The 11,932-nt window shown below is 40.4% G+C and overlaps 1 protein-coding gene across 2 annotated transcripts; it reads left to right on the plus strand.

Moving 5' to 3' along the window:
* The first annotated feature begins 231 nt into the window (after positions 1–231).
* LOC139459737 (salivary glue protein Sgs-3-like) lies at positions 232–11,007 on the plus strand. 2 transcript variants are annotated; one of them, XM_071241390.1, is made up of 5 exons: positions 301–318; positions 1,194–1,281; positions 3,676–3,770; positions 6,715–6,820; positions 10,062–11,007. In XM_071241390.1, exons 3-5 carry the CDS (start codon positions 3,683–3,685, stop codon positions 10,987–10,989), a joined length of 1,122 nt encoding a protein of 373 aa, XP_071097491.1. In that variant the 5' UTR covers positions 301–318; positions 1,194–1,281; positions 3,676–3,682; the 3' UTR covers positions 10,990–11,007. The 2 variants fall into 2 exon arrangements, with proteins under 2 accessions (XP_071097490.1, XP_071097491.1); XM_071241389.1 differs by lacking the exon at positions 1,194–1,281 and having other exon boundaries at positions 232–318.
* Positions 11,008–11,932: the final 925 nt, after the last annotated feature.

The raw sequence follows: 11,932 nt of genomic DNA on the forward strand, positions 1-11,932 counted from the left end.
CATTCCCGAGCCCATTTATTAAGAAATTACACGCTCTTTCATATAAACTGCGTTTTGTGTCGCAGGAGTGTATTGTCCTTTTATGTGTATGGTTTATTTATTGACAAATCTGACATCAATCATGTCTCGTGCAAATGCTACAAATATATATCTACAGATATATACTTGGTGTGTCGTTTGCTATTGCATTTCGTTCTATCGACCTGATTGGCTACCATACAACAGATGCCAGATGGTGCCAGTGCCGAATTATATATAAAGCATTAGAAGAAGAATACGTTTACTTCACACAAGCTCGTTATTAGAAGCAGGAGTTAAGTAAGTATACTTTGTCCCTGTATCAGATTTAATTTCATTACATGTGTATTTAGATGTAAGATGGAGAAAGAGCAGTTCACGTTAACTTGGAATGACTGTGGTGGACAATTTGATATTTGAGACGAGGGGTTGGGTTGGGTTGGGTTGGGTGTGTTTTGAAAAAGTAATCTGTTACCGAACACGCTTGGGACGGATAATTTGATTTATCAAATTTATCGAAAAAATTAAAACATTAAATTTTAATTGTCCACGAACATTCTTGAAATCAATAATTATGCGTCAGATTGTTGAAAAAATTAAAATTTGCCTGCCACAAAAATTACAATGTTGCAAGTTGTAAATACTCCGGCCAATAGTTTTAAATGAAACAAAATATATGTGGTTTGTAGCTGTAGGTGAAGAAATATGTCGTTACAAATCTTAGCCCCCACAGAATATCAAATGGTCGCTCGCTTAGGTTTTAACAAATTGTATTGATCGTACTGTGGGCATACTGGATGCTCTTAGAACCAATGCATTGTGGGTCCTAAAACGCTACACCTTTCAGAGAAACAACATGATTGTCATCAGACGTCTCAAACAACGAGAGGTCTCCCCCAAAATATTGAATGGTCGATAACTTGTCAAAACACAAATCATTTCAAGAAAGTCCACACGGTCTTCATTGACGTTGGCGACAGAGTCCGGACGTTGACGTTTCTATCACAAGTCGGTGATGCATTGTAATGTCTAGTGTATATATGTAGATGTTACAGCGTAATGTCTAGTGTACGACGACTGGTCCAAAAGTTCTAAGTGTTTTAAATAATATTTTTCAACATAATCTGCCTGCTCTTCACACTTCCCATATCGACAGTGAAGCGTGTCAATTCCAGCCAGGAAGAAGTTTTCTGAAGCCAACCTGAAAACCCCATTCACGGCAGCTTTGAGGTCATCGGTGTCTTCATAGCGCTTTCCACGAAGGTATTCTTTCAGTTTAGGAAACAGGTGGAAATCACTTGGTGCCAGGTCTGGCGCGTATGGAGGGTGAGGAAGCTTTTCGAACCCACTGTGTCGCACAGCAGCCTTTGCAAGTGAGAGAAGAGGCATTGTCATGAAATAGTAGAACTCCAGCGGTCAGTATTCCTCGCCGCTTTTCTCTGATAGAATATCACAGGCGACGAAGCAAATCAACATAATATGGACCTGTAATCGTCTTTTGACTTTCTAAGTCAGGATCACACCTTTGAATGCCAGAATACAGTGCCAATAACTTTCTTCACTGATCTTGAAGACTTGAATTTCCAAACAGACCAAATACCCTTGCAGTTAACTACTCAAACAATGTAGTACATTTAGACTTAGAACTTTTTCACCAGCCCTCGCATATATGTAGTTGTTACAGTGTAATGTCTGGTGTATATATGTAGATGTTCCCAACAGATAACAACCGGGGTAGAGAGGTAACGGAGTCCAACTCACAATATTTTAGTGTATGACATGACAGTGATAGATTCATGACGGTGCCCTGTGCAATAACGGATATCTGATCAAAGACGCACGAGGCACAACGTCCCGTGATCATCTAGCTTTGTTTGAAGCTGATCCAGAAAGTTTCTTGCAACGATTTGTGACTATGGAGTCCAAGTGGTCAAAGACTATCCCATCAGCCGGACAGGTAATGGCAATCTTGTAGTAGGTCAAAGGTGTCATCATGATGGGCAAATTACGGATGTGCTCTCAGTCAGAACAATGCGCCAGTGCACAAACCAGTCATTGTCAACATCCACCCTCTGCAGACCCGATATAAAATTATTAGAATGGACATAAATTGAGCATGTACTCATACGCATTTGTGTGTTTATTTGTTGCTTAACGCCGCGCTCAGCAATATTCCAGCTATACGGCGGCGGTCTATAAATAATCGAAACCGGACCAGACAATCCAGTGATTGCTATCATGAGCATCGAACTACGCAATTGGGATACAATTACATGCGTCAGCAAAGCGAGTCTGATCACCCGATATCCTAAGACGCCTCTTACGACAAGCATAGTGGCCTTGAATGACAAACATGGGTTGCTGAAGACCTATTCTAACCCGGATCTTCACGGTTCGTACTCATACAAAAATCTGAGAACAATTGTTTTTAACACTAAGTTTAGTTTTTCACGTGATTCTGGTTCATCTAGATATTTATTAAGTTTTTTGATTCGATGTTCTTATGTGCCTGATTATTTGCAAATTAAGGGGTATTTTGACAACATTAAGGTTGAAGATTAATGAACATTTGACAAAACATGTGGATGTTTGTTATTTTAAAACCGGGTTAGCTCTTGAATAATCCAGAAGGTGGACTATAATTGTCGTAGAAACATAAAGAATTTAGTTATGTATCAAACTTCATGCCAACGTAATCTTCCATAAACAAATAATGTATTACTGCGCCTTAAGTGTAAGATTATAACAGATTCCTTCCTCAATAATCAAACATGCCTCGGTATTCCAAGAGCAGGGGAGGGGGGTATTTTGTGGACAAAAACAAATCTGTTCCCCAAAGCACTTTTACAAAATGAAATAGTTCACTTGAAATGCTCGATCTTCTGCAAAAAGATGTATTTTCACATAAAATGACACTCGGAGAGAGACTCTCTCTATATATTCCAGCTGATAAATAATATCGTGGACTATTACGCTCAGTTCCCTGTACACGTTCATCCATATGGCCAAACTAATCTTCACAGGGGGAAAGCGCTGCCCTTGCCAATCCGTATGTTGGTCGGTGGCCCCAACCATGTTCTCGGGAGGAGCTAAATTTGTGATTTCTCCTGAGCACATGGCATTGTTTAGGCAAGTTTTATTCATCACACAAATTTATTACATTGATACAAATTCTAAAATAGCCCAATAAAGCTAAAACTGACACAATTTTACGCTTGTATGTAATATAAAAGCCTTTTTATACGCTGAAAGCGCCTTGTTTTCGGCTCGTCGCTCTCGCTTCAGATGACACCAAAAGTACAGTAAGAAATATTGAGCTCATTATTGAATGTCGTATGTGAATACCATAACTATTGTGGTCTGGAAGCTCTCCAGTGCATGATACAAGTGAGATTTAGTTCAAATTTGTGAGTAAAAGGGCTGAAGACTTGCTTAAATGCTCCATGTGCTCGGGTGATTTTTTACTGTCCAGCAAGAAAATGGTAGTTGCTACCTACCAACATCCGGTTTAGCATGGATATTTTAATCTAATCTCTGAAACTACCAAACAGAATTGCAAGTCAATGCCACATTACTTCATCCCATGCCCTCTGACAGTATTTCGTGTGTAATTATGGAAGAAGATTTATATCTGACAATGAGTGTCTTCTGTTTCAGATTATCAATGATGGTTACAATTTTACTCTTGTGTTTATTCACTCTGGCGAATTGCGAGAATTGTGTCATTCCGACGCTGGACATATTGACACCTGGTAAGTGAGAAAGTTCAGTGTTCAGTTCATGTCAGATTGAATGAAATCTGGATTAACGGCCGGACATGATGACCCTTTTATCGTCCAAAACTGGCTCCCACAGGAGATATCGCTTGGATGAGATCAAGCGATATCTACACTGTAGATATCGCTGCAATGAAATTACATCACAATGCTTTGCAGACCATTGTGACGTCACTGGTTACCATGACGTCACAATCAAATGACATCACTAATGGCTCTGCTACTGAAGCTGTTAGCAGTACTTTTTACACCGAAGACACTGCTAATTACTGTCTACAAATTGAAAAAGTTGGAAGAATGATGTTGGATGATAAATCAAATCTCACCCTCGTGTCTTTTGACATCAAATATATCAAAACTCGTTGATAAAAGTGGCAAAAATCCTCGGCAAGCCTCGGAATTTTTCCACTTTTATGAACTCGTGTTGATATATTTGATATCAAAAGACACTCGGGTGAGATTCTCTATTTTGCGAACACCTTGTGTCATCACTAACCTTCAGTGATCCATTCATATACTTTTCACCACTGTGCTGTCCTTTACGCCCAACGACAACGGTTTCGATTGATATTCGCGACTGGCTAATGACGTTATATATTCCCGTTATATCACGGCGTCTCAGCTTGACGTGGTGCATGTATTAACCGTTTACCACATGTTGGCACCAACGAACACGGGTATGATGCTGAGACCTAGAACTATGGGCCAGTCTGGCATTCGATCATGTACAATTCAAGGCATTAATATATATAGAATACTAAACGAGCTCCTGTGTAGTACCAATTTTATGAAACGAGTGAATAGTTCTGGAATCTGACGAGCGAAAGCGAGTTTCATAAAATTGGTTTTACACGGGAGCGAATTTAATATTTTATTTATTACTTGCCATTTATAACGTTTTTAGAATTATACTGTTGAGTGTGACACCTACCCGATCCACGGCATAATCCAATTGAGTTTAACATAATATAATAATTCAAACACGTCCAAAGTTGAAACGTATGAATTTAATTCCATACAATGGTCCACCTTTAGAATTCAGGCGTCCGTTACACAGAATTATCGTAGCCCAAAGGTTATCGCAACTCACATACTTTAACTTAGACTAACGACTGACGTTGCGCTCCAATACGACCGCCTTGTGGAACGGGGCCTTGCACCTCAAAGTTTACAATCACGTCACAATACCCGATGACGTAATTTGTGGAATTTTGTTGTACGATCCATCAGCGAAACAATGCCATTTGACGTCAGCCAAGCAACAAGGTTGCTGGGATCATCGAGTGTGCATAAGCTCCTCTCAGTGATCTATCATATCCACACGCAATGTCGTTGAATAAGCCAAGGGATGTTGAGAGCTTTCGATATTTGTTCGTGAAACGTGTTCCGAGAGTACATAAGCACGCGCTTTGGTATTACACAATGTGCAATACAGCTGTATGTTTATTAAACCGGCGATCCCTTCACGGGCAAGTAATAAATATTGTTACGACGGTAACCAAATGGCATATTCATGAAGTAAGATAAAGTAATTGTTGAGATAGAGAGAATCTCACCCTCGTGTCTTTTGCTATCAAATATATCAACACGAGTTGATACAAGTGGACAAACTTGTCGAGGATTTTTTTCCACTTTTATCAACGAGTGTTGGTCCAGACTCGATTATTTTCAGACCGCCGTCATATAGCTGGACTATTTCTGAGTGCGGCGTTAAGCAACAAACAAACAACCAAATGCGTATGAATACATGCACACATTGAGCAATAAAACATAGAAGAGAAAAAAAAAACCACTAAACAATATCACAAATAGAACCATCAGGGTTTTATGGTCAATGCGCCAGCTGTCAACACGTATGCTGATGTCACTTGGGCATGGGCGCATAATGCAACATACATATGTGAGTGAATGAGTATGGTTTTACGCCGCTTTTAGCAATATTCCAGCAATGTCACGGCGGGGACACCAGAAAAGCGCTTCACACATTGTACCCATGATATACATATGTATGGCAATATTATTCAGAGGACGTTAATAGTCTTGTTTATAATTAGGTTGTTTACAGTTGTTTATTATCTGACTTTTGGAAACAGTTTTCCCATTGTTTGGCTTTGGCTAAAATAGGTACGTTCAATTGTACGTTCCAACTTTAATGACTCGATTTCATAATGCGGTTCATAAGTTTATGAAAAATAAAAAAAACATATTTTCATTCCTTGAAACTATCACAAGGAACAACAATGCATACCCTCCAATACGAAATATTAGGCTTAGTGTGGCAATGGTGTTATGAATAAGTGAGTGAGTGAGTGAGTGAGTGAGTGAGTGAGTGAGTGAGTGAGTGAGTTGGGTTTAACGCCGCTTTTAACAGTATTTAAGTTCTATCAAAGTGTGTCAGCTTAATGTGGGACGAAAGCCCAAAGTGATGCTTCACTTCGGTGAAACCCACGAGCACAGGTATGTAGCTGACAAACTATGTTGTATCTACATATCTACAATGTAGATGTCGCTTGATCTCACCCAAGCGATATCTCCTGTCTGATCCTATTCCCAACCCAATACCAGTATAAACTGTAGACTTGTATAAACTGTATTCCCGTATAAATTTTATACCCGTATAAATGTATACCTGTATAATATGTAAACCTGAATAAACTGTATACCCGTATAAACTGTATTCCTGTATAAACTGAATGCCCGTATAAACTGTATACCTGTATAAACTGTATAACTGTATAAACTTTTTACCTGTATAAACTGAATACCTGTATAAGCTGTATTCCTGTATTAACTGTATACCCGTATAAACTGTATACCTGTATAAACTGTATACCTGTATAAGCTGTATTCCTGTATAAACTGTATACCTGTATAAACTGTATACCTGTATAAACTGTATACCCGTATGAATCATCAACAGGCGAAGGATGCAGAACAGCGCCTACTGAACTGGCAGACGGAACGCATACAGTTACTGATTGTGGGATTTGGCTTTTCTGTTCCTCAGGGAATGCGAGGGGATGCCGGTAGGTGGCAGATAAATTCTATTTGTTTTAAATGTGTTGCACTGACAATGTAATGTATCATCATCAATAATATTATTATTGGTACTTGTGCACGTGCTCCTAGACTAGTTTATATTGACGTTCCGGAAGTATAACATATTCGACATTTACTATGACATTCTATTACCCTTACAGATTATCGATCAAAGTTCAATTATGGCTGAGAAGGCAGCTACAATGCGTATATCTATTCACCTTAGCTTATGATCTGCAATACATTACTAAACCGTGAGAAGTGTGTGTGTGTTTGTGTGTGTGTGTGTTTGTGTGTGTGTGTTTGTGTGTGTGTGTGGTGTTTGTGTGTGTATGGTGTGTGTGTATGTGTATGGTGTGTGTGTATGTGTGGTGTTTGTATGTGTATGGTGTTTGTGTGTGTGGTGTTTATGTGTGTGTGTGTGTATGTGTGTGGTGTTTGTGTGTGTATGGTGTGTGTGTGTGTGTTTGGTGTTTGTTGGTGTGTGTGTGGTGTTTGTGTGTGTGTGTGGTTTGTGTGTGTGTGTGTGTGTGTGTGTGTGTGTGCGTGGTGTGTTTGTGTGTGTGTGTTGTGTGTGTGTGTGTGGTTTGTGTGTGTGGTGTTTGTGTGTGTGGTGTTTGTGTGTGTGTGGTGTTTGTGTGTGTGTGTGGTGTTTGTGTGCTGTTTGTGTGTGCATGCGTGTTTGTTGTTTGTTGTTTAACGCCGCACTCAGCAATATTCCAGCTATATGACGCCGGCTTGTTAATAATCGACTGATAGTCCAGTGACATTATTAGCAATACCCCTACTGTCGGAGTACCATTGCAGCGATCAGCCAAGACCACACGATTAAATAAGTCTGCTACGACAAGCATATGTTGCTGGGGGTCTGTGAGTTAAAGCGCCCTCTCGTTACACAGTAGACCTCAAAGCCCAACATGGGTTCAATTTGTGATGCCATTGAGGTACCCCCTGCCATGTATGGTATTACTAAATACGGCGCACAGCCATGCTCACCACCATTTGCTGTGTAGCGTGGTCAGGGGTCCGCTGGACATGCAGTATGCCCTGAAGTATAATTGCACGTCATTTCAGAGAAGGGAGACCGAGAAGATCCGGGTCTGAATTGGGCCGGGTCATGCTTGTCATTGGAGGTGACTGTGCCTGTCGTAAGAGGCGACAAACGGGATCGGGTGGTCAAGCCAGGCTTTGTTTGATGCATGTCAGTGTATCCCAGTTGCGATGCTCATGATATGTCAATCACTGGATTTTCTGGTCCAGACTCGATTATTTACAGATCGGATTTATATAGCTCGACTATTGCTGAGTGCAGTTTTAAACAACGAACAATCAATTAAGTGAAAGGGAGTTTGGAAACAATTTAAGGGTTTAATACAAATATGGACACCTTCCTCGACATATTTAAGAAATAGATGACGAGTGGGAGTTGTTTATCATGCAATAAAAACTGCAGGGAGGATAAATCACGAGGGGCGCAGCAGTGTTTTATTGTCCGATAAACAACGACCACGAGTAGTTTATTTCTTATATAAAATAGCAACATTATGTTACTGCTTCTTTAAGGAGGATGATAAAATGTTTTTGTAAATATTTACCCATATTTATATAGTGGACTCCCTCAATAGAATTCGACCTTGGGAATGTCGGACAAGTCCATTTTATGCACAGGTTGGTAATTTCCGGATATTCTTCACGATCACCATCTCTCCCGCTTTGGGGTGCGTCCGGGGATATTGCTGGAATATTGCTAAAAGCGGCGTAAAACCATACTCACTCACTCACTTTGGGGTTCGATCTTACGGCCATGACCATGCATCTTCGTTGCCCAGCTACATCTATGGGGACCAAAACACTAGACACTCCCCTCTAAACAATAACGTCATCATATATACGACGTCATCAAGTTGCGAGCGCTTGTTCGAATCTCCATAAATGACGTCATGATGGAACAAAGTTTTATCGTGAAATAAATAGAGTATATCACCTTTTCCCCTTTCACGAGATGAGAGAAACATGATATTTCACAAGACACATGGAAAATCATATTTATTATATGCTTTTTGTGAAGTTGTCTACCGGAAAATTAAACTAGTTCATTACAAATGTAAAACCTTGAAACGGCAATTCTCCCTACCTGACACACAGGGACGGTTCACCACCCCTTGTATTTGCGACTTAAAAAGTAGTTTCGTATTAGCAAAATCTTAAAAAATATAAACAAAAGTAAAAAAGAAAATATTTAGGTTCACGAAAATTCTTTATCATACATTTCGATATGATTATATACAAAATTAACTTTAACAAAACATATTCTTGAATACTAGAAGACCGATGAGAGAAGCGAAAGAATACACGCTGGTCAAGTAACAAAAATGGCGTTCTGCGAAACGAAGGATCTCGATTGACGATTTAAATTAGAGATTTACAGTTTAAAACGAAACATTTTCGAGAGAAGAATAAACGGCTAGAAGTGATATTAACTCCATGAATGACCATCCGTCATTATTTTGCCTTGTCAGTGTGGAACTAGCGTTAGAAGAACGTCAACAATTGTGTACGGGCTAGTCACTTTCGACAAAGGGAGACAATTAATGGGGAAGTAACTTTTGTATGACAATAGTTCCGCCCAAGCCTTATGTTCACTGCAGTGAAATATCAAGTGTTATGTTCCCTGCAGTGAATATATTACTTTACAGATTAAAATTTAAAAAAATGTAGCAAAGAGGGTTTTGGTGATCCTGGCACAGTCAGGCTGGAACTTGGCGAGGTCCGCATAATTGCCATGTATTTCCTGGATCTTGTCAATCACATTAGTGTCAAAAGGGACAGAAAATTCAATAATATAAGTGATTGCATTGGATTTATCAAAAAGGCCAAGATCAGGTTTGTAGGCCTGGATACATCTGAGGCTGTATACGGGACTATTCCACAGAAGTTTGTATTCCATGACGCCATCTACATATTCCGGGTCGTACCATGGATGGACCTCTGTGTCAAAATCACAAGCATGGCGAAGACGGTAATATAATGATCGAGCCACACCATCATGTCGCTAAAGATACTGTGTTTGTGCCAAAGCTGGGCATCCATGACGATGTGTTGGACAGTCTCATTTAATCCATTCTTCTTATTCTAATGCTTATGCTTATTATTATCAAGGAAGTAGAGGCTACGTACCCCAATTTCAAGTTCGACATACTTGATGAACATTATGATTGTATTTTCCAGAGGCAGGACAGACCAAAGTTGTGTGGAAATCGTCCAGGAATGTTCCACACTTGTGCAAGACAGGAATGGGTCTCCTTTAGCTTGTAGGACCAGCAGAAAGCGACGTGACGTGACAGTGGACATAACCACGACAACGGAAGAGAACATTCATCACGATTTTACAACAGTCCCTCCAACCACCACGACGACAGCTACCACACGGCCAGTACCTACAAAAACGGTATCAGCAGAGATAGACACGACCACAACAACAACAACAACAACAACAGAAACGACTACAACGGAAGATATTGTGATATGTGACTTTCCGACAATTCCTCCAACCACCACCACCACAACGATAACTACAAAGCCTTCATTTACGATAAAAACGGTATCAGCAGACACAGACACGACCACAACAACAACACCTGCATCAGCAGAGACGGACACGACCACAACTACTACAACTACGGCGCCGTCGGTATCTGACACAACAACAACAGAAGACGTAAGGGTTATCGATTTTACAACAGTACAACCAATTACCACGACGACAGTGGCAACGCCTCCAGTGACAACTACCTCGACGACTTCTCAAACAACGACAACAACTACTACAACTACAACCGTAGCAGCAAACGAAGACACGACCACAACCGAGCAGGTGATAATTTATGATTATACAACCGTTCCACCAACCACGACAACCACAGCGCATGCGTCAGTTAGGAGGAAGCGAGAGTCAAATGACGAGAGGAAAATGGTAGAGATCAGGAAATTGTTCACAGCAGCGTTAAAGAAGAGAAGATATACACCAGGGGAACAGAGTAAGAAGACGGAGAAGGCGAAGGACCATCTATTGAAATACTTGGGCTATAAATTGCAGCGCGCCCAAACAAAATCCATTTTGTTGGCAATACTTGGTAAAAAAAGTGCTTTGAAATAAAGATTTCTGAATGACGAACATGGCCTGGTCATACCACGTGTAAAACATACCTTATATTCTACTCAAAAGAAGTTAAACTACACCCGATAGCATGGCAGATTAATGGATATATCGGGTGTTCTTTAACTACCTTTGAATAGTATAACTACAATCCTTATGTCAGAATTTAATGTTCATGTTTCTGAAGTTTCTTCGAAGATGCCAATATTGAAATTTATTTAAATTACAATGGTAGTTCCATACGATTTTAAAGAAATAAATGTGGTTATATAATTACATAATGTTCACCATAAGACAAATAAAACATCGAAAAGAGTGTTTCTCTGAGTTTAGTTTGAGGAATTCGTTCCAGGAAAATACACACGTTGCAGTGGGAACTATGTGGGTACTTGAGTGAGTGAGTTTGGTTTAACGCCGCTTTTAACAGTATTACAGTCATATCGCGGCGTGTCAGCTTAATGTGTGAGGAAAGCCCGAAGTGATGCAGGTCTCAGACATTTACCACATCGGTGAAACCCACGAGCACGGGTATGGTGCTAACAAACCTGGAAACATAATCGAGGCGAATCGGGATTCGAACCCACAATCATAGGTTTCTGGCGCGTCCGAAGGGACGCATCTCTGCACAGCGAATCGCGGCGCCTTAGACGACTGGGCCCCCCGTGCCCCTTGTGGCTACTTGAAGTCACAATGGCACCCTGCACTCACATCCAAGTAACGTGTGTTGCCTAACCCAATAGTACAGACATATCACGGCGGTCTAAAAATAATTGAGTCTGGACCAGACAAACCCCAAAATGGTACTATGAGTAACGCCCAACGTCAAGGGGTACGATGTCACGCAATTAACCAAGTCCCCGATCACAACCATATAATCACCTCTAATGAGTGAGTGAGTGAGTGAGTGTGGTTTTACGCCGCTTTTAGCAATATCACGTCGGGG

This window comes from Haliotis cracherodii, unplaced genomic scaffold (assembly GCF_022045235.1).
Source record: "Haliotis cracherodii isolate W230 unplaced genomic scaffold, xgHalCrac1.p SCAF_13, whole genome shotgun sequence".
In the NCBI taxonomy this organism is placed as follows: Eukaryota; Metazoa; Mollusca; class Gastropoda; order Lepetellida; family Haliotidae; genus Haliotis; species Haliotis cracherodii.

Excerpts from the sequence above, each read along its gene's own strand:
- LOC139459737 (XM_071241389.1), top strand. The coding sequence starts at position 3,683 with ATGATGGTTACAATTTTACTCTTGTGTTTATTCACTCTGGCGAATTGC. Across the intron at positions 3,771-6,714 it reads GCTGGACATATTGACACCTG|GCGAAGGATGCAGAACAGCG; the intron begins GTAAGTGAGAAA and ends AATCATCAACAG. Across the intron at positions 6,821-10,061 it reads GGGAATGCGAGGGGATGCCG|AGGCAGGACAGACCAAAGTT; the intron begins GTAGGTGGCAGA and ends TGTATTTTCCAG.